Genomic DNA, 26,473 nt, shown 5'->3' with positions numbered 1-26,473 from the left:
AGACACACATCACATCAGTCTGCTGCGCTCGTACAGGTGATTTCTATGTTTTATTAGAACAGAGTATGGCTGTTTCTTCTTCTTTAGTTTCTATAAAAGAGGTAGACTACATGAAGGGAGACCCTTAGTGCATGATCCCACAAAACATATCCCTGCTCCTGTCATATCTGCGCTCCCCGCTGTTCTCTAACGCGGCCCTGTGGCTTTCCTTCAGCAGAGAGCCGCGGCTGCACGATGGCCGTACTCAACGGGACTGTCATTGTCATCCCCTTCACAAACATCACAGACGTGATGTCGGCCTTGGGACTGGGATAAGATGCTGAGAGGGAGGGAAAGAGAAAGTCTCATCTCGTGTACACTTCACAACCTTAACCACAATGGGGTGCGCAGGTGTACTAATAGCAGCACGGAGCGAGAGTGGAAGATGGAGAGAGTAAGAGACATGAAGTGAAGATGCTTCTCCCCTCTGTGGTTTGAACACACAAAGGGCTCTTGGCCGATGCGATGACCTGCAGTCACTTCAGATGAGCTGAGAGAAACTTTGGAAAGGATGCATTTAAAATCAGTTTGAAGATCTCCATCAACGTGTCATCAATGAATCATGAGATGATCATTAACTATGATACATTACGGTACCACTGTTAGTACAGCACAACATCAAGTGTTAGAAGAGAGAACAAAACTTGTGGTTTCTTTTCTGGAAGCCAAAACAACAAACAGCTTGTTGGCTGGCATTTACAGCAGCCCCCCCCTTCTTCTGCTTCAGACCCAGTGAAGACAAACTGATGAGACTCCAGTGGAGAAATAAACAAAAGGCAAATGCCAGACTCCAAAAGGAATACCTCAAAGAATCTGTAGCATTCTTCTTCTCACTAGATTGCTCCTGTTTGAGAATAAGCTGATGTTGGGACGAACGTTCGCAGAGTTCCCCTCGCTCTCCTCTCATCCTCCCTCAATCTCGCCCTCATCCCTTTTCCTCCCACTCTTCGACAGACTAATCTCGTCTGTGTTATTAGCCGGAGTTGCCATCTGGCCTCCCCTGGCCTCGTGGAGAGGCACTTGAAACCAGGATGAAATCTGGAGGAATCCTCTCAGAGACGCAGCTCCGGCTCTTTGGAGGGAAATGAAAAGATGTACTTCCTCGCCCGCCACTCCCCAGCCGTCGCTGACCCTTCTGTCTCTCTCCTCACCTCCTTCTCATTTGTCTCCGCTTTGCTAAACCTCATTTCTACGGCCTCTCCATCCTATAGCCTCCTCTCACCAGACCATGCACTCTAATACGCCGACAGCGTGGCTTCCCGTGAAGTTTCCTCTGCTATTCCTGTGATAGGTTTTCTCTGAGGAGCATGAAATAGCTTCTCTATACCCCCTCTTCCCTTTCCGCCTCTCTCCATCTCTTTCTCTCTGCTATTTTACGGCTGACAGAGAGGCTACAGCAGAGATGTGTCCTTGTGATAGAGTAAATGATTGAAGGCGTGCAGATTCGCCCTTCAGGGATAATCCAGTGTGTGGCTGATAGTGGGCAGTCAGTGTGTGAAGAGGAGTGTTCAGTGTGTGAAGAGGAGTGTTCAGTGTGTGTGAAGAGGAGTGTTCAGTGTGTGTGAAGAGGAGTGTTCAGTGTGTGAAGAGGAGTGTTCAGTGTGTGTGAAGAGGAGTGTTCAGTGTGTGAAGAGGAGTGTTCAGTGTGTGAAGAGGAGTGTTCTTTTTTTTTAACCCCCCCCAGTGTTTTGAAAAAAAAGAGGGAGTGTTCAGTGTGTGAAGAGGAGTGTTCAGTGTGTGAAGAGGAGTGTTCAGTGTGTGAAGAGGAGTGTTCAGTGTGTGAAGAGGAGTGTTCAGTGTGTGAAGAGGAGTGTTCAGTGTGTGTGAAGAGGAGTGTTCAGTGTGTGAAGAGGAGTGTTCAGTGTGTGAAGAGGAGTGTTCAGTGTGTGTGAAGAGGAGTGTTCAGTGTGTGTGAAGAGGAGTGTTCAGTGTGTGAAGAGGAGTGTTCAGTGTGTGAAGAGGAGTGTTCAGTGTGTGTGAAGAGGACGAGGAGTGTCAAGTGTGTGTGAGGGAGTGTTCAGTCTTTGTGTGTGTGAAGAGGAGTGTTCAGTGTGTGAAGAGGAGTGTTCAGTGTGTGTGAAGAGGAGTGTTCAGTGTGTGAAGAGGAGTGTTCAGTGTGTGAAGAGGAGTGTTCAGTGTGTGAAGAGGAGGTGGTCAGGTGTGTGAAGAGGAGTGTTCAGTGTGTGAAGAGGAGTGTTCAGTGTGTGTGAAGAGGAGTGTTCAGTGTGTGTGAAGAGGAGTGTTCAGTCTGTGAAGAGGAGTGTTCAGTGTGTGTGAAGAGGAGTGTTCAGTCTGTAAAGAGGAGTGTTCAGTGTGTGAAGAGGAGTGTTCAGTGTGTGTGAAGAGGAGTGTTCAGTGTGTGTGAAGAGGAGTGTTCAGTCTGTGAAGAGAAGTGTTCAGTGTGTGTGTGAAGAGGAGTGTTCAGTGTGTGTGAAGAGGAGTGTTCAGTGTGCGAAGAGGAGTGTTCAGTGTGTGAAGGTGTTCAGTGTGTGAAGAGGAGTGTTCAGTGTGTGAAGAGGAGTGTTCAGTGTGTGAAGAGGAGTGTTCAGAGTGTGAAGAGGAGTGTTCAGTGTGTGAAGAGGAGTGTTCAGTGTGTGAAGAGGAGTGTTCAGTGTGTGAAGAGGAGTGTTCAGAGTGTGAAGAGGAGTGTTCAGTGTGTGAAGAGGAGTGTTCAGTGTGTGAAGAGGAGTGTTCAGAGTGTGAAGAGGAGTGTTCAGTGTGTGAAGAGGAGTGTTCAGTGTGCGTGAAGAGGAGTGTTCAGAGTGTGAAGAGGAGGTGTTCAGTGTGTGAAGAGGAGTGTTCAGTGTGTGAAGAGGAGTGTTCAGTGTGTGAAGAGGAGTGTTCAGTGCGCTGGTCATACTGAAAGCTCAGGCTACTGTGCAACATGTCCTTCCTTCTGTTTTAATGAAGGCGAGCACAACACATGGTACATGCAGGTGTTTTAAACACTAGAAATAGGCGATTTTATATCTGTTACATATTTAGTCAGATTGTTGAACAGAGGGCCTAATCCCTGTTGATTGTATTTATTATATATCCACTTAAACGGGTCAAATCGAGCGTATCCTTTCCTGCTGAACACAAAAAGGAGAGTTCAGGTTTACGGTCCCGACTGACAGGCCCACCCTCCCTGTGGTGTTTATAATATCAACCATAAGCCTACATTCACCACCGACATGTATTTCCATCCTGTTTATGTTCAGTGTCGCCGGGAGAAGGGAAGACTCTTCACTATACTGTAAACTCATCCAGAAGCCGCGGCCTGTTGAGGAGACGCCTTTCATTCGCCCGTCCAACTCCCAGCTTCATTTGATGTCGTTCCCTCTGCTGTTAGCGGGGGCTTACATCTCTTCAATATTAATGGCCCGTGGTGAGAGGCGTCGTGGCACTTAATAGAAACATTAATTATTCAAAAGGCCTATCTGGTGGTAGGCACATGTACTAATGTGCTAGTATGTATACAAAGCAGCTCATGATGGGGGCTTTGGTGCATACAATCAAAAGCAAATTTATTAATAAATTCAGCCCACCAGGGGGATGTCTGCTTCTTAAAAAAAACTGTAATCACTGAGGGGGGGGGGGGGGGGGGGGGTACACCGACTGTGAACATGAGAGATGTTGGCGTGTTTGTGTGAATCTGAAGTACGTGCTCATGTGAATCGTCTACATTAATGCAGAGTTGGTTTTGCCACCTACGGTTGTAAACAGAGTTAAGACAGACCCCCCCCCCCTGGTTCAGTTCCCCTGCTCTGCCCTTTGTTCTCTCCCCCCTCACACATGTACTGCAGCCGGAGATGTTCTGGACCAGCGGTAGCCAACACGGTGCCGGCGGGCACTTGGTCGTTCTAAAAATAGCACTCGTCACTATGGAGCTCCGTCTAAAGTTTGTATTTAATTGTGTTGCTGTTCTTTTTGAATCAATAACACTTGCATTATTTTAATTACATTTTAAAATGACAATAAACATAACATTTTAAACACAAAAATGTGTTATGTATATATGAACTCTCTGATCCTGTCAAGCCAGACAAGCTAGCGGGAAGCAGCTAACGATGGGGCGCTAGGTGCGATTTTTACCCTAAACATGGCTTACTATTTTAATACTTAATATTTATTAACTTAATATTTCAATATGATTGGGAGGAAGAATTATTTTTTACAACAGTGAAAGAAAAGTGCGTCAAAGCGGCACATTGTGGAGAGACACTTCGGTACGTGTCACAAAAGCCACCACGCCAACCAACACCCACCAAGCAACGGAAGCTTTTCAGACGGAGAGGTCTTAAAAGGGCATAAATAAATAAATGTGTTTCCTACCATGGTAAATCATTGTTAACATTAACATGTGACAGTCTCTTTCACATATATGAATATTTATCAGAGAGAGAGAGAGACAGAGAGAGAGACGAGAGAGAGAGAGAGAGACAGAGAGAGAGAGAGAAGAGAGAGAGAAAGAGAGAGAGAGAGAGACGAGAGACAGAGAGAGAGACAGAGAGAGATAGAGACAGAGAAGACAGAGAGAGAGAAGAGAGGAGAGAGAGGAGAGGAGAGAGACGAGCTAGAGACAGAGAGGGACAGACAGAGAGACGAGAGACAGAGACCAGAGAGAGAGGAGAGTAGAGAGAGAGAGAGAGAGACAGAGATGAGAGAGAGAGAGAGAGGAGAGAGAGAGAGAGAGAGAGACAGAGAGAGAGACAGAGACACAGACAGACAGACACAGAGACAGACAGACAGATGGACAGACAGACAGAATTAAACTACAGTATGGATGTCTTCCTTGTGTTTCTGTTTTATCTGCATACTGTAAAACAAATCAATTAACCAAGTTGTTAGCGTCACTTTTTAATTGGCTGCAGTTGGACGTGCGTGTGCACTGCAGGAATGAATCAATGTGGAGGTGGAGGGTCTGCTGGGTTAACCACAATGCACTGGTGCGTTACACAGCCTAATTAAATAGAGTGTCCTCCTGACCCGACTCCCCCCTGACAGCAAACCCACCACCGAGATGCGAATGTGGCCGGAGCGAGCCAAGGCCCGCTCATGGGAAAACAAGTAAACACTTCCAGGTCACGACCCCGGTGCTGCCGAGGCAGAGGACATGCAGCGCGAGGAGACTCACCACACACACAACCTGTGTGTTGTCTTTATGAACAGCAATTAAAACAGACATAACTGTTAGCGAGATATAATAGCTACTTACGTATTTAAAGTTATTTGGTTTCTCTTTTTAATTTTTGCTTCCAAAGTTACTTTCAAAGGGCTGGAATAACCTTGTGGGAAGACAAAAGACATGCAAATCTATGAGCAGACATCTGTGCACAAAGAGAAGCAGATGTAAGAGACAGGTGTGTGTGTGTGTGTGTGTGTGTGTGTGTGTGTGTGTGTGTGTGTGTGTGTGTGTGTGTGTGTGTGTGTGTGTGTGTGTGTGTGTGTGTCAGGGCCCTTGCCCTTGCATGAACCCAGAAGGTAAGAAGAACGCGGTGCACCTGTGAGCATCGTATCATAGCCCCAGATACAGGAGCAAATCCTCTCTCCATTAGAGACAGATAGAAAGAGACGCGGCAGGAATACGGCGAGCATCGACACATGTTCAGGCATTAGGTGAGGAGCTACTTGAAGGCTTGTTCTCATTCTTCCCGGACCGCAGGGAAACAAAGCAGAGTGGCACAGCTGCTCCTCGTGCGATACCTCTCAGTGCAAATCAGACATTTCATTGTCAAGAGTCCTACCCGTCTCTCAAGAACACATTGTGCAGCCATGACTGAGCATGCCGGGATCATGTGTAATCTGGGTTTAGAGGATACAAAGAAAGTCTGTAACTAAGGAAAAGCATCTCTACCGTCACCAAGGACATTAACCACGTTCACATACAAAAATATGATATAGTACTATGTTCCTACTAAGCTTTTTACATGGCTAATAAAAATGAATATTCCACTAATATTCCCGTTTGCTGTGCAGACTCTGGTTAACGTCCTTCAAATGACTTTCATTGCTCCTCTGACTGTTGATGCGCATGTTGAGTTGACTCCTACAGTGTCAGCCCTGTGCCTCCAGATGCTCATTGATTGGAGCGAGATGTGTGTGGGCCTGCAGGAAGGACAAAGGATTCTGGGTACTGACCTCAGCGATGCGTGGGTTGGTGCACTTGACATTCTTCGTGGACAGGTTGAGCCAGCGGGTGGTGTAAGGATTGATGGGAGGGCAGTGGTGCCGCAGGGTACACCTTCCCTCTCCGCTGCACCAGCCGCACTGGAACTTCCTCTCCGCCTTCAGACACGTGCCGCAGCTGTCCCGCTGCGCTGCACACTTGTACAGGTGCACTGTGGGAAACAGGAAGTAGTGCAGTTAACAGGAGACGTGATGTGAGGCAGATATCTGCACTATAAACATGTACACGTATCTGTAATGAAACTCCGCTGAGACAAGACGACACTTCAGGGATCAGGACGATGACTTGTGCATCTTCATCTCGTCTTCTTACCTTGGATAGTCTCCGGGTTATCAATAATGAAGTTGCCATTCCACACCACCGAGAAGTCCACAGGCAGCTCACTGATCTTCATTCCCTCGTACAGATACTGGAGGCCAAGGAAGAGATAGAGAGATGGAGGTGAAGGTGGAGCAGAGACAAAAAGAGAGAGGAAGATTTCAATGGGAGGTTTTGTTGGGAGTTTGATTTCCCATGAGGCCGTGGAGAAGCAGCGCTACTGTATGTCCGTCCAATGTCACGAGCCACAAGGAACCGGAGCTCCAGCTTCCCTTCCGTCTTTAACTGTGCGCTTAATTCCAGCCTGACTTTCATTGTGGAAGTGTGTGTGTGTGTGTGTGTGTGTGTGTGTGTGTGTGTGTGTGTGTGCGTGTGCGTGTGTGTGTGTGTGGTTCCTCTGAGAATATACTGCAGAAGTCAGTGTGTGCTTGACTGCAGGTCAGAGCCGTGCTGCAGTCTCCTCCAGTGTAATTACACCGGCTGCATTACTGTCTCTGACTAAATGACACATGTACACAATGCCGTGTAGCTAATTGTCAATAAAGTTTCATCTTAAGCAATAATATACATGATACATCATCTGTTGATTCTAGTTTGTATTATTAAGATGAATCTGAATCGTCAAACTAATCAAAGTAATGCAGTGCAGTAAAAAGTACAATCTTTAGTTAGTAGGCACTCGTATAAGTATTCATGACTAATGTATATAACAGTATATAAAACACACACATCCTGCATCCCCAATTACACTTAATCTCGCACATTCTTGGCGAGCGGCGGCCAACCTACCGAGCTGTTCTGGCACTGCACGCTGGAGCTGTTGAAGCGCAGCGCGGTGACTCGGTGGTTGACCCCCTGGATGTGCAGGACGCACTCGTAGCCTCGCTGGCCAGACTGAGGCTGCGGCAGGTTCCTGGCCTTCAGGGTGATGGGCTTCACCTCCCCCGCTGGGATCAGAATCTCCTCAGAGCGCACCAGCTGGGGACAGTCCTGGAGGGAAGACGCACGGGTCAGCGGCAACAACGCACGACAAGGAAACGCTGCTTGGTGGTCTGGATAAGTATGAAGCACAATGAGTGTGGCTGGAATGGAGCGTTGAGTAACTCATCATCAAGAGTTGATGATTAACATGATGTGGAAGCAACATTTGCACCACACTGACAGCCTTTACCTACCTCTACTCTAATACTATAGCTGTATGTTGTTGGTGCTTATAGACAGAGAAAAGCTGGGACATATATCTGTGTGTTTCCCGTCTGAAGGCACGGGAAAGCTGTGGAAGTATTGTAAATATAGCATTTAAACTAATATTGAGTAATACTGTGTTTTGCTGCGGCCCCGTCCAGAGCTGTGCATTGCTTGGCTTCCTGCTGGTCCGTGCAACACACAGGCAGATTTCAAGCACTTTGTATCTACGGCACATGATTGACTGGGTCAGAGTGATCCTGTGTCATTGTTAAGACACGCTAAGCTCAATAACTGCAGAGATAATAGAGTGTTAATTGCCACTGCAAAGAACAAGAGCTCTGAATGAGAAACGCCAATTTGGAAATAGAAGAGCTTAAATGGTTGTCTTTCTGAAGACATGCCCCGAGGCTGACACGGAGCTGGAACACAGAGCAGGATGCAGGCAGAAGGAAACAGAGAGGGGGAATGTGCAGAAGAGAGAAGAAGAGAGAGAAGAAGAGAGAGAAGAAGAGAGAGGAGAAAAACAAAGTAGTGCTGAAGGGGAAGGGGAGTGAATAGGGGAAAAATCTTAACTAAAATATATCAGCATGACACTTCCCCTGTTGATTACTTACATTAAGACACATATCTTTTGTATTACAAGTTTTCTGAAATGTTATGTTTAAATATGCAAATGAGGCATTATGTAATGATGCATTTAGGAGAAATCTGCAGATGTAAAAAGACAAAGTTTGTAAAATAAACTCATAATGTGGATTTTTGATGTTTTCTTTCCACTAGTCTGAAAAAACACATGTTATGGAAGCAAAACAGCCCAAACTCAAAGTTGAACAGCGTGTGAAATAACATGTTCTGTGCCTGTAGTGTGTTGCGTGCATACGTCTGTTCCACCAACCTCAGAGGCGTTGACCCGTCCCTCCTGGAAGGAACAGCTGGAGGGGTCGTGTGTGCACAAGTTACGGTACTTGCACCAGTGGCAGCGGAAGGCACTGTTCACACAGGACAGACACCTGCATGGACACACACACACACACACACACACACACACACACACACACACACACACACACACACACACACACACACACACACACACACACACACACACACACACACACACAAACAGAAGGAGGGAGTCAGGAAAAAGCAGCGCCGTCAAGGAGGGGCAGAGAGTTTGCCAACGTGGGGGAAGTGTCACAGAGGAAATGAGTTCAGATCCCAAGTGGGCACCTGCTGTTGTTGTGCCCTTGTGGTTGGCACAGAACCTAATAGCTGCCGGGGCCAAGTTCTCCCCTGCATATATTCTCTCCTGCCGTGTATTAATGCTGCTGCGTGTCATGTGTGAGCGGTGGGCTGCATGTGAGCCTGAATCAGATGGAGAACGTGGAGTAATGAGGACAAATAAGACATTGGCGCTGCTTGATCCTGCAATTACCATCAGCCCCACATTCTAAGAGTGTTGTTGTAATTAGCAGCTGCTAGGTGTGTGTATTTCTGCATGTACAGTATGTTAGTGTGTGTGTGTGACTGTAGGGGTATAGAAGCATCAACACATGAGGGAAAAAGACATCACAAGTAAACAATATGTGCCTGGAGGAAAGTAAGTTAGCATACAATGCTAACTTAATGTAGCATACGGTCGGTCGGATATCTACCGTAAAGGTTTTCAATGTACTTGAGGCAAATTAGATAAATCTCCATTGTTGTAGATACTGTGAAGTAAATTACTCCTGATTGTATTAGTCCACACTTGAAGACCATCACATGTATTTGTCTTCCTCAATCAATATGTATTTCTGCACTGAATGTATAACGAGCACAATATTGAATGTAAAACACATCAGGAACACTTCTCCTTTAAGGTACAGATCTACAACCATCTCGTCATAACGCTGCTCTCCCAGGGGCGTGACCACGCCAACGTGGACCAATGAGGAGAAGGTTACATCCTTTCTGTTAGCACTAGCCATATGTTTACGAGGCTTTGTTAACACTTCTTGCTGATCCGACAGTCACCTGCGTTTCTTAGTAGTTCTGTGGAAGCGGGGAGGTAATAAGTGTCTTATTATTATATTAGAATATTTTCCATGTTTGACTTATTATATTAATAAATATATCGATTTAACAACAAGTTTTCTCTTTTGATTCGACATTCAAGCTCCGATTTCTTCAACTCTTTCCTCAACAATACTAAATATATTTTAATTTCTTCTAATATTTATATATTGTTTATTGTCTATGTCTTGTATGGACTGTCGCTGCCTCTTGGTCAGGACATCAAAGGATTTATAATTGTTTCTCAGTCGACTTAAATGTAAAAAATAAAAGAGGTTCCTATAGGAAGGAACTTGACTTAGTATTTGTACACAGAGCTGTTATTATTAGTAGTATTTGTACAGGACCTCAGCACTTGAGTGCAGCATGAGAGTAAATGTTCTGCACTGTTTACAGAGATGGAACCTGGACAACAGAAGAAACAGCCTGAAGGCTGCAGGACAAGATACTCTCTGTACGTCGCCTCAGAAAAGACTTTCCATTGACTTGGATGGCATTTACTACACTGTGTATTTATGCACGGTTGTTCGGAGAGCGTATTGTAGTCACACTTGGCTCTCCCTCTCCCTTTCTCTCTCTGAAATAAGGTTGAGTTATGCGTAGTTGCTTAATGTGAAATATTCATCGGTGGAAAAGCAAAGGGAGGGCTCTCTGGCTGATTCAGAAGAATAGGTCTGATTCACCGTCTGGCAAATACAGTATGTGTGGAAGAGAGGCAGAGAAAGAGAGAGCGCATGCTTCTTTGTGTGTGTGTGTGTGTGTGTGTGGCAAGTTTGTCGTCGCTGGTTAGCTTCGCCAGCTGTGAGAGCTGGTAATTGCTTTGTGAGCTGCTCAGACGGCACGCAGCCACATGAAGTCACAGGGCAGTGTGCATGTGTGAGCCAGAGATGCACACTAACAAAGGAGACAGCAGCTACAACATTTTGTTTTCATGTCGAGGGCATAGTGAAAGGGTAATATGACAAGATATAATTCCCGAACCCCTGCTTTGATATCCTCCTGCTCTCTCCATTCACCGATACGCCCGAGTCAGAGGACGACTTTGAACGTAGAACACACTGCAATGAAGCGAGTAATGCAAAGGCAGCGCCGACACTGAGATCTCCAGTCCAAGGGATTCAGTTCAACGTCGCTCAATCGGAGACAGACATGGCATGAAAACCTGAAGACCTGTTAGGCAGAGAGCTGCGTGTTTTGTACCCGACGTGTCTGAGAAGAAGGCTTCGTTAGCTCAGCAGCTCCGGGAGCAGCTATCACTTGACATTAGTCTTTACAGCGGGTATTTTTAGGGGTACGTGGCCGGATAAGGTTGAGGACAAATTGTAAAGTAATTCCCGGAGCATTGCTCCAGAGGTTTCAGGCAGCAGAGCAGTGTTTTAGTAAAGGGAGACAGAAGGAGAGACACTCACAGCTGGTGGACGCTGCAGTTGTAAAACTTGACCTCTGTGCTGATGAGCATCTGACCAGTCTCCTTAGAGTTCAGCCTCAGCTCCACGCCGGACCAATCTGAAAGAGAGGAACATTATTACACTTTACCTTTACATCATTCACGTGAACTTCATTACATCTCATGCTGACTGGTTCAAAGTGTTCTATGTGTCTATATGTGTTTTGTTTTGGTATTGTTTGTTTATCTACTTAAGTTAAAGGAAGGTCCGTTGTCTTGACGCATCATTTTTTTATATCTGGATTTTATGCAGAAAATAAAACATAGCGTGTACGAAGTGTCTGGAACAGTTGCATGGTATAAGCCACATTTATAGAAACACATACGTGTATGTAAAGTGAGCACATTTCAATCATACAGAGACTTCTCTTCATCACATTTCATTTTCCTGCAGTTTGCTGGACTGAGTTCTGGCTTCTGTTTTCTGCAAAAGAAACTGCCTCTTATCTCTCCCCACGAGGATACAGACTGTGTGTGTGTGTGTGTGTGAATTTCAGATGACATTCAGTGTGTAGGAGGCTCGACTGACCCTGCGTGGCCCGTTCTCTCCACAGCACCTGCTGGGAATCAGGCTCCGTTTCACACAAGTCTGTGTAGCGGGCAGGCTCGGCTCAACGCTGACTTCTACCATTTCACATGTGTCTCACCGGAGCTGGCAAACAAAGCGGTACAGAGTTCCTGTCCACACAAAACCTCCTCCAGGATTTTATTCTTCTTTCGCGAAGAAGCTACTTTCCTGACCTCAGTTTTATCGCCTTCCGCTCCTCCGCTCGTTTTAAGTTCTCCTTTATTTTCCCTTCTTCAAAATCTTATCAAATGTTCTCCTCTCCTCAGGTCATCGCCACTGCACCATCGATGCTGATGTGCAACAGATAGAAAGGCTTGCTAGGGGACAGGAGATGGAGGAGGATAGTGGGGAGGTCAGGAGGAAGTGGCCTCAGGGGAATGATTGTGGAGGCATAAACAGCTGCGGGAGGAATAGGGAAGGTGGTCAAAGAGAGTGGTAGGATTGATGGATGAAGGGCTTACTGGGGGGTTTGGCTGACATTTACCTAGGGGAGAACATTCATATTAGTGCCTGATGCACCACTCCCCACGGGAGCTCTGGGCAAACATGGCTGTCATTTACTCACAGGGAGAGGGATTACCAAACCCCCAAAACACACACTGATTTCCACACATAATGTATTATTCAGGGTGTTTGCTCGTGTCACCCTGCAGCCATCTTGGCTGGCAAACAACAGGTATTTATTGCCAAACAACAGGTGTTAGTATTCATTATGATATATATATATATATATATATATATGTCCGCAAATCCGCTGCGGTATATTTAAAGGTCATGAGATTTCTATGAATACTATATTAGAGGTGATTAGCATATGTTTATTCCTGGGCCGAAACATTGGACACCGTGGTACCGACCTGTCAATCACAAGATAGCCCGCCCCTTTTACTCTAAATGTTTCCATAAGTTACTAAATGAACTTCATGTGCTGAAGAAGACTTGAAACTACAGATTGAGACATAAACACTTCAGGAAAATGTTACTGAGGTAATAAATCAAGAGAGAAGAAGAAACATTTTCTCATAGACCTCTATACAACCAGAGGAGTTGCCCCCTGCTGGAGGTTAGAGAGAAGTAGAAACATTTTCTCATAGACTTCTCTTCAATCTGACGAACAGTCACCCCCTGCAGGAGGTTACAGAGAACGCAGGTTTACTGCTCTCAGACCCGGAGGTTGCCGCTTGGATCTTCATACCTCTGCTGAAATACAATTATCTTCTACAATGAATTACTTAATATTTAATATATGTTCTTTGTGTACTCATCTGGTCTCCTCAGAAGCAAACAGCGGACCCGCTCCCGGAGCGTTGGCTATGCCCAGACACTAATCCGACACATCATCTTCCCTGACGTCCCCTCAACTAAACCGTCCCCTGGCTGATTGAACCTGCTTGTTAGACCATTGCCTATTAGCCCAGTCTGAGGGCAGTAATGTGTCAAGCTGCAGCTCAGCCACAGGCCAGGGGATCTCAGGCTGATCCTCCATCAGCTCTAATGGGGCCTGGCCCTCAGTGTGGCACACTTCACAGCCAGGAATCGCATCCTGGATCTGTGGGAGCTTGTTATGTAGACTGGGAGTGTGAAATCAATGACGGTGTTTCAGAGTGTGTGCAGATGAAGCTCAGTGCAGCAGAAACAGTAGAAGAAGAGGGACACATGAGTTACACGTGTCAAAGTTCTCATCAGACCAGAGTGCTGTGGACGACGTTGTGATAACACTTTCTATGATACCCCTGTCTATAATGCATCATAAACATAATTATAATCTGCTTATAGCGCTGTATATTTATACTTATAAGCACTGCATTATAACACATTATAAAGCTTTGTATCATAATACTTCATCATTGCTGCTCCCTCATGTTGTTCATCATATTATAATCTGTTTATAATGCATTATAATGTGATTATAATGCATTATAAACAGATTATAAACAGATTATAATCACATTATAATGTGTTTATAAATTACACCGAGTAAAGTGAAAACAATATAATTAAATCTAAGTAGCCAGTGAGTAATTATAAAGTATTATGATACATTATAGGTCATTATAAAATGCTTTATAATGTGTTATGATTAGTATGTTTATAATGCATGTGCGTGTGCGTGTGTGTTGTATCTACCTTGGTCGATGGGGATGACGGGAACATCCTTTGCAGCCGGAGACACGCAGAGTATCTGGTTACCATTGACCTGCCCCTCCACCTCCGTCAGGTTGCCGAAGGAGCAGCTGATGCCTGCAGAAAGGTCTGGAACATGGCTCACCTTCACCAGCAGCTGCACCGGGACGACAGCGGTGACACAACGTTAGTTAGACACAGTCACAATATGCCAACTGTCCCACACAGACAGGATGTTATCGAAGTGAAGACACTGGGAAATCAACCTTGTTTCAAGACAAACAATTACTACACTTCACACTTTTTCTGTTTTTGCTCCCGATCAAATATTTAACGGTCCATTTATCTCGTACTTGGTCGTCTTAGTTACATTTAAAAACTCTTCATATGGAGGACTTTCTGAATGGAGTGAATAAACCAGAGCGCTCACTGTTGAACTCTACAAGCTCCACATAGAAGAGCACAGTGCTGCTGGCAGAGCTGTCCCTCCACTTTGCCAAGAACGGCTGCTGTGTCCTAAAAATGTGATCAACACTATAATAAAGAAAATAAGGCTGTGTTTAGCAAGTGTCACACTCCGTACATGTGCAATATATGCAGATGCACACGGAGGCGTTTGATGTGGCTCTCTGGAGCGCGGTGACACCGGGGCTGGAGCATTCAGCCGCTCTGCCTATTAATACATGTATTCTGCGCACAGGGTGTGTGATCTGGCTCTCCAGCCAAGAGAGGCAGCCTGGATAATTATCACCATGGCATTTCACTGCCTTGTTCCATTAGCTGTTATTTTTGGGCCATGCCGTTTGAAGTTTCTCTTTGTTTTATCTGCCTCGCACTAAACAGCGCAGGGCTGCTGGGACAGGCGAGGCAGCTGAGCAGCTTAACTGTAGGCCTTTCAAGAGATGCTGACTACACTGCCTCCCTCGTTAGCTCGCTCACTCTAGTATCCATTGAGAAGACGGATGATTTGGGTTTTTTCCTTTCTGCTGAGGACCTCTCGTCTTCCCTGTTTTACTTCCCCGTGTTTGTGTTGCTTCGCTCTGAGGTGTGTCAGAGATGCTTGATTACAGCAATCAATGTCTTTTGTTCAACGTAGAATTCCCCGAGTAACCTCTCACATTAATTAGCTCTCATCATTCTGTCAAGACACACACATACAGATAAACACTCAAAGTGTGCACACACACACACACACACACACACACTGAGCTCGTCTCAGAGTGCTCTCCCTGTCCTCCTGTCCTCCCTGATGATGCTGCTGTTGGGTGTTTTGTGCATCTCTGCGGCAGCGAGCAGCCTAATTGGTGGCTGAGTTTTAATAAAAGTAATTTGATGGTTTTCTCCGTGTCTCTGGCGCCCACACGAAGAGGCTGCGTTGTCACGGAGATAGCAGTCTGCCTGTGGAACTTGTGGATGGTGTGAGTTTGAGAGTTTGGTGAGACGACCCTGCTGCTTGTAAACTGTACTGCAACAACATATTCGGTAATAATCTGCTGCATTTTGAACGTAATAAATTCCCCCTCATTTAGTAATTATTTTATATTTCAGTGGTTATTTTAAAAAAGCTGGATTTGTAATATTTTTTAATAACATTTTTATAATACAAATGTTATATTTACATTACTTAAAGCATGTATTATTGTATTATATCACATTTACATGCAGAAAATAAAGAATTTATTACAGTATCAGACCAGACCGTTGCTGTGCAGTTCAAGGTGAGAGAAGGTCGCTGCAGTTACTGAGCTGAGCAGCACACATTTCAAAAGTATAGTTTATTTACACATACAATGAATGTGTGTCAAATGTATCTGGCACACAGTGTGTGCATGCTTACAAATAAACCTACGTTTTCTCTTGGTACACCAAAAGTGCAAATGTCACGTTCGCACAAATGATAATGTTAAATGAGGAAAACCAAATGTTGCTGAGGATTAAACATTAGTTATTGTGACATGTGCAAACCTAAAGAAAGAAATAAATCTGTGTTCTCCTTCTGATAAAGTGACCCTTTAACAGCGAGGGTATTTAAAGAGCACCAGTGTGACCACGTGTTCATGTGCAGCAGAACCTACTCTGAAGCCTGTTCTCCCTCCACACACACACACACACACACACACACACACACACACACACACACACACACACACTGTACTCTGCTGCACTCGGACAACTTTAACGCCTACACACACACCCACACAAACATGTCTTGGCACACATATTGACTGCTTTGTACCAAGCGAGCATATGCACACTGAAACGCCCACGAGGAGCTCTTATGAACCTTCCCATCTAATGTTTATGCATCGACCACAATCACAACTCGGCAAACTGCTGTAATTTAAAATGTTCTGCGTGTACGTGGGAAGGAATCTGTATGAATATGTAAATGGGACTAATTTCTCATTGTAATCTGTGCAAGTAGTGGTTGAGTTAGTTTATGTGTGTTTGTGTTTGTGTGTGTGTGTGTGTGTGTGTGTGTGTGTGTGTGTGTGTGTGTGTGTGTGTGTGTGTACTTACAGGTACGCTGGGCTCGGACACGGCGATGCTGTCCGGGTACACGGAGACCTTCACACACTGGCTGAGGGAGGCGGCGAAGCGGTACGGCTCCTCTGCACGCTCACACCGGTCCCTCTGAGAGCAGCTGAGCAGAGAGAGAAATGTGTTACTCAACATGAACATACACAAAAAGAACCCAAAGAAAGTTACCAAACGTAAACACAAGTAACCCGACGAAGGAACACATCACAGAATCTTTACGCGTACGTCTCAGGCTTTTATTGTGAAAGGGAGATGTCGACCCGGAGGCAGACCTGCAGAGTGAAAGTGAAGCTTATGTGGTGTCGTGATGGTACAGACATTACGTTGTGCAATCCACGTTTACTTCCTAACGAGTAATATCCCAGATGGAGACATGTGGACTGGTCACCCACTGCCTGCGGACGCTCCAGGCTTCTCCTGTATTAGTCGTGTGGATGTTTGTGATGCCAAGAGGCTGTTGATGTGACACGCTGTGAGTTATGTTGCGATACGTTTTTCTTCTTGCATATTGAAGATATAACAGCAAGAGAGTATTTCACGACGCTCGTGCCATCGGTAGCGGCTGTCTTCTCGGACAGGTAGCTGCAGTAACGGTTTTATAAAACAGTAGGTGGTCATGGCCTGCAGGAAGCTCCGCGTCCCCAACAGAGCACGGAAACAAGCAGCGTGGGATTTAACACAAATGACATCCTTCAATCACGGCACAACTTTGGAGACGTAAGTAGAACAAATGAGAACCTGATGGTCAGACACCCCCACAAACTGTCACATCCCTCATTAAAACTCAGCCGCCGCCTCCGCCGCCGCCGCCTCCTTCTTATTGAAACGCTGTTTCCCTCCATCTCCTCACAACTCTCTGTCCTCATCCAACCCAGCAGTCAGAACGTGTCTAACTCTGCTGTCTGCTCACAGCACCGCTAATTGGACTCCGATGGGTCAGCCGCTGTCCGTGGTGCTGACGTGCCACTACATTCTCCCCTGGCTGTGTGTGTGTGTGTGTGTGTGTGTGTGTGTGTGTGTGTGTGTGTGTGTGTGTGTGTGTGTTAGAGCCCATATCATGCCCCTTAACCACATACTCTCACACATCCTGACTCTAAGCTACATCTTCATCCACAGCTCCTGTGTGCAATTATGTTGTCAGAAGTTCAAGCCATATCCAGCAGACTCACATGAACAGGCACACACACACACACACACACACACACACACACACACACACACTACACACACACACAGTACGTTCAAACACTCATATGCACAGTACTCCCTAGGGATTTTGGAGCAGGAAAGTGTAGAATGACTGCAGTGCGAGTCTGCCTGGTTGGAAATTCAGTTTCTACATTTTAAATGTGACATTTTCTTCTTTTCTTACTCGCCAAATACACAATGTAAACAGGAAATGGATTTAAAACATAACAAGTTGTATATTTAGTTAAGAAGAATACAACTATGTCATGCTACATTTAGGTTACTGCTGTCATTGTATAAATGTTAAGAAAATAAAGAATAAATATGCTGCACACATTGCACCAGGTCCCCCGGTGTTTGTCCTGTCTGCAATTTGGTGCTTCTTTTTTCCACCCACAATGGCGACGATCCTTCCGGGTGTTCCAGGTGTGTGTGCGGCCGGATGTTTTGTGCGCGGCTGCGAGCTGTACGGGTGCCGGCGCAGGAGCCTCGCCTTCATTAACCAGCAAAAAGCTCCGCATTGATTTTTTCCTTACTGTGATTTCTTTCATATTATTTCTTTAAATAAAGATTCATTTCGGTGGGGTGAGGTAAGACGAGCGGAGCGAGGGGGTGGAGCGGGATGGCTGCTGTTGCCATGGTTTCAGGAGATGGTCATTATGGCGGGGTAGTTAGAAGCTGACCTCTTGTCTCTCTCATTAGTTGAAGTGCACGCTGCTGAGTGTTGACTAGAATCCTGCTTCCTCATACTCCCCCTCCTGACCCCTGCCTCTGTGACCCCCCCCCCCCCCCCACCACCCCGTCTGGTCTTGGCCTGTCACTCAGGAGCTTCCATGCTCTCTCAGTGACTTCCAGATTAACAAATTCAAGTTGTGCAAAACATTACATACATAAATGACATAAATACATTTGGTGGGCTTCGTCTCGCTGCCTTTTTATTTTGCACAAACTAACATGTAAAACTGGTATTTACACGACTAACACAATAATGCTTCACACTTTGGATTTGCTGTGTGGGATTACTGTCCATCAGCAGCTAAATAATCTGGAATAATTTCACACCTGCAGCCTCCATGTAAACACACACACATGCAGCCTCCATGTAAACACACACCTGCAGCCTCCATGTAAACACACACCTGCAGCCTCCATGTAAACACACACCTGCAGCCTCCATGTAAACACACACACATGCAGCCTCCATGTAAACACACACCTGCAGCCTCCATGTAAACACACACACACGTGCAGCCTCCATGTAAACACACACACACACACCTGCAGCCTCCATGTAAACACACACACACATGCAGCCTCCATGTAAACACACACACACACACACACCTGCAGCCTCCATGTAAACACACACACCTGCAGCCTCCATGTAAAGACACACACACCTGCAGCCTCCATGTAAAAAACACACACACCTGCAGCCTCCATGTAAACACACACACCTGCAGCCTCCATGTAAACACACACACACCTGCAGCCTCCATATAAACACACACACACCTGCAGCCTCCATGTAAACACACACACACCTGCAGCCTCCATATAAACACACACACACCTGCAGCCTCCATGTAAACACACACACACCTGCAGCCTCCATGTAAAGACACACACACCTGCAGCCTCCATGTAAACACACACACACATGCAGCCTCCATGTAAACACACACACACACACACACACACACACCTGCAGCCTCCATGTAAACACACACACATGCAGCCTCCATGTAAACACACACCTGCAGCCTCCATGTAAACACACACACACACGTGCAGCCTCCATGTAAACACACACACACACCTGCAGCCTCCATGTAAACACACACACACATGCAGCCTCCATGTAAACACACACACACACACACACCTGCAGCCTCCATGTAAACACACACACCTGCAGCCTCCATGTAAAGACACACACACCTGCAGCCTCCATGTAAAAACACACACCTGCAGCCTCCATGTAAAAACACACACATGCAGCCTCCATGTAAACACACACCTGCAGCCTCCATGTAAACACACACCTGCAGCCTCCATGTAAACACACACACCTGCAGCCTCCATGTAAACACACACACATGCAGCCTCCATGTAAACACACACCTGCAGCCTCCATGTAAACACACACCTGCAGCCTCCATGTAAACACACACACACCTGCAGCCTCCATATAAACACACACACACACACCTGCAGCCTCCATGTAAACACACACACACCTGCAGCCTCCATGTAAACACACACACACGTGCAGCCTCCATGTAAACACACACACACACACACACACACCTGCAGCCTCCATGTAAACACACACACATGCAGCCTCCATGTAAACACACACCTGCAGCCTCCATGTAAACACACACACACGTGCAGCCTCCATGTAAACACACACACACACACACCTGCAGCCTCCATGTAAACACACACACACATGCAGCCTCCATGTAAACACACACACACACACACCTGCAGCCTCCATGTAAACACACACACCTGCAGCCTCCATGTAAAGACACACACCTGCAGCCTCCATGTAAAGACACACACCTGCAGCCTCCATGTAAACACACACACACACCTGCAGCCTCCATGTAAACACACACACCTGCAGCCTCCATGTAAACACACACACACCTGCAGCCTCCATATAAACACACACACACCTGCAGCCTCCATATAAACACACACACACCTGCAGCCTCCATGTAAACACACACACACCTGCAGCCTCCATGTAAAGACACACACACCTGCAGCCTCCATGTAAACACACACACACGTGCAGCCTCCATGTAAAGACACACACACCTGCAGCCTCCATGTAAACACACACACACGTGCAGCATCCATGTAAACACACACACACACACACACCTGCAGCCTCCATATAAACACACACACACCTGCAGTGCTTTCAGCCTGTGTGCTGCCTGGCTGTTGGGCTCACTAAGCCCTGTCCATGGTGCTGAAGGAGCTGTGTACACCTCCATCATTACTCCTCCCTGACATGTAGAGCTCCTCTGCAGGGTGTGAGTGCAGCAGTAAGTGGCCGTCACATTTCATGCAGTCATGTGATGTGAGCGGTGGAGATAAAGAAACATACACAAAGGAGAGCATGTTGCTTCCTCCTGTGGCAGCACTGTGGGAGTCGCAGCTCCGAGGAGCAAATAAAGCCTGGACACACACATGTAGTTCATCCTCATTCACTAAGATAGAGTTAGTAGTAGTATTTACATTGTCTTCATTAAACTGTTATTTTCTCGATTCATCGATCAGTTGTTTGGTCAATAAAATATCATTTTCGTGTTCAAAGCCCAGGTCAACATCCTCACGTCACACATACTGTCAGAGGAAGGACTCCAGAAAAGATTCACATTTAAGAAGTAGGATCAGAGAATTTAGACATTTATTCATAAAAAGATACTTAAATCGATTATGAAAATAGTTAGTTCTGATATCTAAGTGCAATCTGTGCTGTGGTGTGGGAGCACTTTACATGCAACCTGTCTTTAAATGCAGTTTCCAGCTTTTCTGTTTTATATCATAATAAAGTGAAAATGAAGATATTTAAAGACACTTTTTAAACTATGAATCTGGAAAATGACCAGAAGATTAATCAATAATGAAAATAATTGTTAGTTGCATCTGTAATACACACCACAACACACACACACACACACACACACACACACACATTGTACACACTCAAACATCCGCAAACATAATAACCATAATTACATGCAGTCCCTTGCACTAAATCATTCATACACACACACACACACACACACACACACACACACACACACACACACACACACACACACACACACACACACACACACACACACAAAGCCTTCTGTCCCCCCCCCATATCTAAGGACTTCAGTGAAAGTGTGACGTCTGATTGCAGCTCTCGCTGTGAGTGCCGTGTTTAAAGGAGAGAACAGAGGGGAGCCATTTTAAAATCACCTTCCCTTCCTCACTAGACCACAGAGAGGAAAATGAGAGCGGAGCACAGACGCCTTGGTGGCGGAGAGAGAGGGGGGGGGGGGGCGGGGGGGTCATGCAGGTACAGAGAGGAAGAATTAGATGTATATTGAATATTTGATGGTGCTTAACAAAGCTTCACCAGCTTTAAAGTGGAGACTCGTTACGTGAGAGGATCACAGGCGGGATGTGATGGAGCCGACTGCAGAAACATCTTAGTGTAAACATGTATGAAGACTGACTGCACCGAGGCTCTGGCTCTCCAACAAGAGATGAGCGGTGACACACACACACACACACACACACTCACTGTTTCATCCTCTCTGAGTGATTCTAACTGCTGCATCCCTAAAGTGTGAGAACAACCATTCCAACGCGTAGCACAGGAGGTACAAAGGGCAGTGAAGGAGGAATAAATACAAAATATAAGCAGGGTTTTCAATTTCAAAAGCACCATATTTGCTGGGAAGCAGCAGCTCCAGTGGCTGTGTGGGAAGGTCTGACATGTGAGGGCGCAGTGTGAAGCTCACAGTTGTGTACAGTTCATGTCAGAGGTCAAAGCAACCAGTGCAACTCGTGCTCCGTCTCCTGTGGCGGCTGATAATGTCGCTGCAGGACTCAGAGCACCAGCGAGCTGCAGCTATTGTGGTGCACCCAGAGGCACACACACACCCACACACACACCCACACACACACACACACACACACACACACACACACACACATATATATACATGGTTTATGCAAACCCAATGTGTCAGTTAAAGATATTGGGTGAGGAAGAGGAGATTTACAAAGAGACCATCGCTCAGTGCTCTGCATCCAGCTCTCCGTGCGTGGGCTGAGCAGAGAGAAAGCAGCGGAGGCATTTCAAAAAGAAAAGCAGTGAGCAAGCAAGAGATTCCGACACACTGAGGTTTTTAGGATCATTAACTGCATTACATGTAGCCTGCCCACTCACACTGTACATACTGCGGCAGCGTTTCATGTACGTGGACTCGCTCTATGTGCGAGGAATCTATGGAAATATTGATAGACCTGCATGTTCTGATCGATATCTCATTAGGCACAATTGGGAAGATGGATGCAGCTTCTCTCTGATTGCTAACTGCGTCTGATGAGTCGGCCATTAGACACACAGTCTGACACCCACAATGGGCTGAAGCAGCCATTTTCATCGCTGGGCTAATTGTTGTTGCCATTGGGAAAATAGAGGAGGTTTTATGGTCTGTGTTTGACGTCATCCGGAGCACAGGGAACACTGAGCATGAAGAAACATAAGTTAGAAAACATAGGACTATGGCGTCTAGTTTTAAAGGAGAGCACTTACTAAAGGATCCTCTGTACATCAGTTAAACTTTGCTTTTCTCTTCCTGTATCCTCAGTGAAGGAAGCATTAGAGACACAGAGAAACGTCTGCATGAAGGGAAGTAAATGGAGCCAGAAAACATCCACATTTACAAACTCTCACACGACTTGTGCAGATTAATAAAAGTCTTATTTGTCCAGTCCATGCTCACGACTTCTTAAACACTCAAACCTGAATATTTAAACTCTCTGCGACTCGCACAGACAAGTAACGCCTGCTTGTTTTAGCAAAAAGACATCATGTGTAAAGCAGAGAGCATGGACTGGATACATGAGACTTTATTCTTCTGCACAAGTCGTGTGAGAGTTTGTAAATGTGGATGTTTTCTGATGGTCTTCTGTTGTTTAACTGGAGTTTAAAGTAGCACCAGGGAGGTTATTCACATACAGAAGGTCATTCATGGGATGAAGAATTCTTGAAAGTGGATTTTAATAAGTGCCTCTGTTAAGATAAGCGAAATGAACAATGTCTTATATATATAAAGATCCATACCCTATGTAAATAACAAATATATGTTCTGACAACATGATCTCAAAGGTCATAAGAAGGTCACCTTTGCATCTGGAATAGATTACCTTGGTGCCATGAAGTTTGAGGCGATAGAAGTAGATGTATGTATGTTGCCACAGGGTTGGTGCAGCTCCTATATAAGGGGCAGGATTGTCTTTGTCTGAGGGACACTACGCGGTTGTGTTTGGAAGCAGGTAGTGTTCTCATTATTAGTGTTTGTTGTACAATGAAATAATAATTAATCAACTGTATCTGTGTCTGTGCTTTATTGATTCCTCTGTTTCATACCACATGTTGTGAGCCATAAATATCCACGACACTTCCCTCCAAGACATACATTCTACCTCCTCTCTGTTAAAGAATTGGCCGCGTCTCAAACCACAGTTGACAAAGTGTACCCGTATAAAGCTCCGAAGCAGGATCCCAAACACATCGTTTGACAGCGTTTAAAGCTCGTAACGCTGATTTGTGGCGAGTGGACAGCGTATAGGCTGCTGCGTGGGGTCGTTACTGAAGCGGATCTGAGCCGTGCAGCCGCACGCTGACTGACAGTACAACACAATGCAGCATCACAGTGTAGTAGTGATACGTTATTCTGCTCAGCAGCCCTTACACGCTGACTCACTCTCTGCTGGGGCCGATACACCACCAGCCCTGAGCTGTCATCCACACAACAAACTACAACTGATTTCCACACCGAGCACACGCTCTGACATCATTCACGACTTCAGTGGAGGTAATAAATACTATTACTTATAACTCCACTTCTGACCTCGTCACCGGATCGCTGGTCCGATCTCTAATCCTGACAAATCTCAATGAAACGAAAAGGGAAGTGGAGGGATGCGGAGGGATGGGAGGGATGTGCAGGGATGGGAGGGATGTGGAGGGATGGGAGGGATGTGCAGGGATGGGAGGGATGGGAGGGATGTGCAGGGATGTGGAGGGATGGGAGGGATGTGCAGGGATGGGAGGGATGGGAGGGATGTGCAGGGATGGGAGGGATGTGCAGGGATGGGAGGGATGGGAGGGATGTGCAGGGATGTGGAGGGATGGGAGGGATGTGCAGGGATGTGGAGGGATGTGGAGGGATGGGAGGGATGTGGAGGGATGGGAGGGGTGTGGAGGGATGCGGAGGGATGCGAAGGGATGGGAGGGATGTGGAGGGATGCGGAGGGATGTGGAGGGATGCGGAGGGATGGGAGGGATGAAGGGATGTGGAGGGATGGGAGGGATGGAGGGATGGGAGGGATGGAGGGATGGAGGGATGCGGAGGGATGCGAAGGGATGGGAGGGATGGAGGGATGTGGAGGGATGGGAGGGATGCGGAGGGATGCGGAGGGATGCGGAGGGATGTGCAGGGATGTGGAGGGATGTGGAAGGATGGGAGGGATGCGGAGGGATGGGGAGGGATGTGGAGGGATGTGGAGGGATGTGGAGGGATGCGGAGGGATGGGAGGGATGTGGAGGGATGCGGAGGGATGGGAGGGATGGAGGGATGTGGAGGGATGTGAGGGATGGAGGGATGTGGAGGGATGGGAGGGATGGAGGGATGTGGAGGGATGTGGAGGGATGCAGAGGGATGCGGAGGGATGCGGAGGGATGTGGAGGTATGCGGAGGGATGGGAGGGATGTGGAGGGATGGGAGGGATGGGAGGGATGGAGGGATGTGGAGGGATGTGGAGGGATGCAGAGGGATGCGGAGGGATGCGGAGGGATGTGGAGGTATGCGGAGGGATGGGAGGGATGGAGGGATGTGGAGGGATGCGGAGGGATGTGCAGGGATGTGGAGGGATGTGGAAGGATGGGAGGGATGCGGAGGGATGGGGAGGGATGCGGAACATTTTGAGATGGAAAATCCTCTTCGGGCCTGATTAGAGAGCTAATCCAACAGCGAGGAGAAGCCGGCTGAGGGAGGCAGCATCAGCACAGCTCCATGTTTTTGGCCGGTGGTCAGACGGAGGCTGAGCTCACCGTTCACAGGACTTCGAGTGAAGAGCGACGGAGATGATGAGCTCCCTTTGAGCTGCAATCAAAACTCTGCTTCGCTTCTGTGGGCCGATGAGTGTGCAGCATCAAACACTCTCATTCAGAGGAGGCCCAGCAGCTGCTGGTAATTAAAGGACTTTAGAGTCTCACACCAAACTGAATCAGAGGAAGAAGACAGAGGCGCCGCTCCTGGCCAGCTCGCCGCCTCGCATTCTCTCCTCCTCATCATCGCAAACCAAGCTAATGTCCTCCAATGTTCCTAATTAGCCACCTTACAATGCTTCACTTCAATGAGCATACATGCACAAACATAAAGAAAAGGGAGAGGAGGGGGGGCACAGAGTTCGGATGGATTGTGGATGGCAGCTGTAGAAGGAGGGGGGGGGGGGGGGTGATCAAAGCAAGGGGTGTTTATGTGTGGCAGGCCAACCGTCTCTGGAGTGTGGAAGAGCTTATTCCAGAGGGAAGGGTGTCTAAACGGGAGCCGACTGGCTCAGCTCAGATGTTAGCTTCACTGGGAGGGAGCTGCACACGCACACACACACACGCACACACACGCACACACACGCACACACACGCACACACACACACACACACACACACACACACAGGAAGGGAGCGAAAATAATATCATAAAATCAACAATGGCTTAAGGATGGATGATGGAGGACAAATGATGGATGATGGAGGATGGATGATGGAGGATGGATGATGGAGGATGGAGGATGGATGGTGGAGGATGGATGATGGAGGATGGATGATGGAGGATGGAGGATGGATGGTGGAGGATGGATGATGGAGGATGGATGATGGAGGATGGAGGATGTATGATGGAGGATGGATGATGGAGGATGGATGATGGAGGATGGAGGAGGATGGATGATGGAGGATGGATGATGGAGGATGGATGATGGAGGATGGAGGATGTATGATGGAGGATGGATGATGGAGGAT

General features: G+C 46.7%; 1 protein-coding gene across 1 annotated transcript in view; it reads right to left on the bottom strand.

Moving 5' to 3' along the window:
- LOC115004487 (plexin-A2-like) overlaps positions 1–26,473 on the bottom strand; it is a gene marked incomplete at its 5' end in the record, with an annotated part of 36,708 nt that overhangs the window by 8,194 nt on the left and 2,041 nt on the right. Inside the window, 7 exons of the mRNA XM_029426122.1 lie at positions 6,163–6,362; positions 6,524–6,620; positions 7,319–7,519; positions 8,613–8,727; positions 11,182–11,278; positions 13,915–14,068; positions 16,432–16,555. Coding sequence (XP_029281982.1) covers positions 6,163–6,362; positions 6,524–6,620; positions 7,319–7,519; positions 8,613–8,727; positions 11,182–11,278; positions 13,915–14,068; positions 16,432–16,555 — 988 coding nt within the window. The remainder of the gene's footprint in view (positions 1–6,162; positions 6,363–6,523; positions 6,621–7,318; positions 7,520–8,612; positions 8,728–11,181; positions 11,279–13,914; positions 14,069–16,431; positions 16,556–26,473) is intronic.

Source organism: Cottoperca gobio, unplaced genomic scaffold (assembly GCF_900634415.1).
Source record: "Cottoperca gobio unplaced genomic scaffold, fCotGob3.1 fCotGob3_104arrow_ctg1, whole genome shotgun sequence".
Lineage (NCBI taxonomy): Eukaryota > Metazoa > Chordata > Actinopteri > Perciformes > Bovichtidae > Cottoperca > Cottoperca gobio.
Note: the sequence above shows the minus strand (reverse complement) of the source record. Positions and strands in the feature narration are given on the sequence as shown.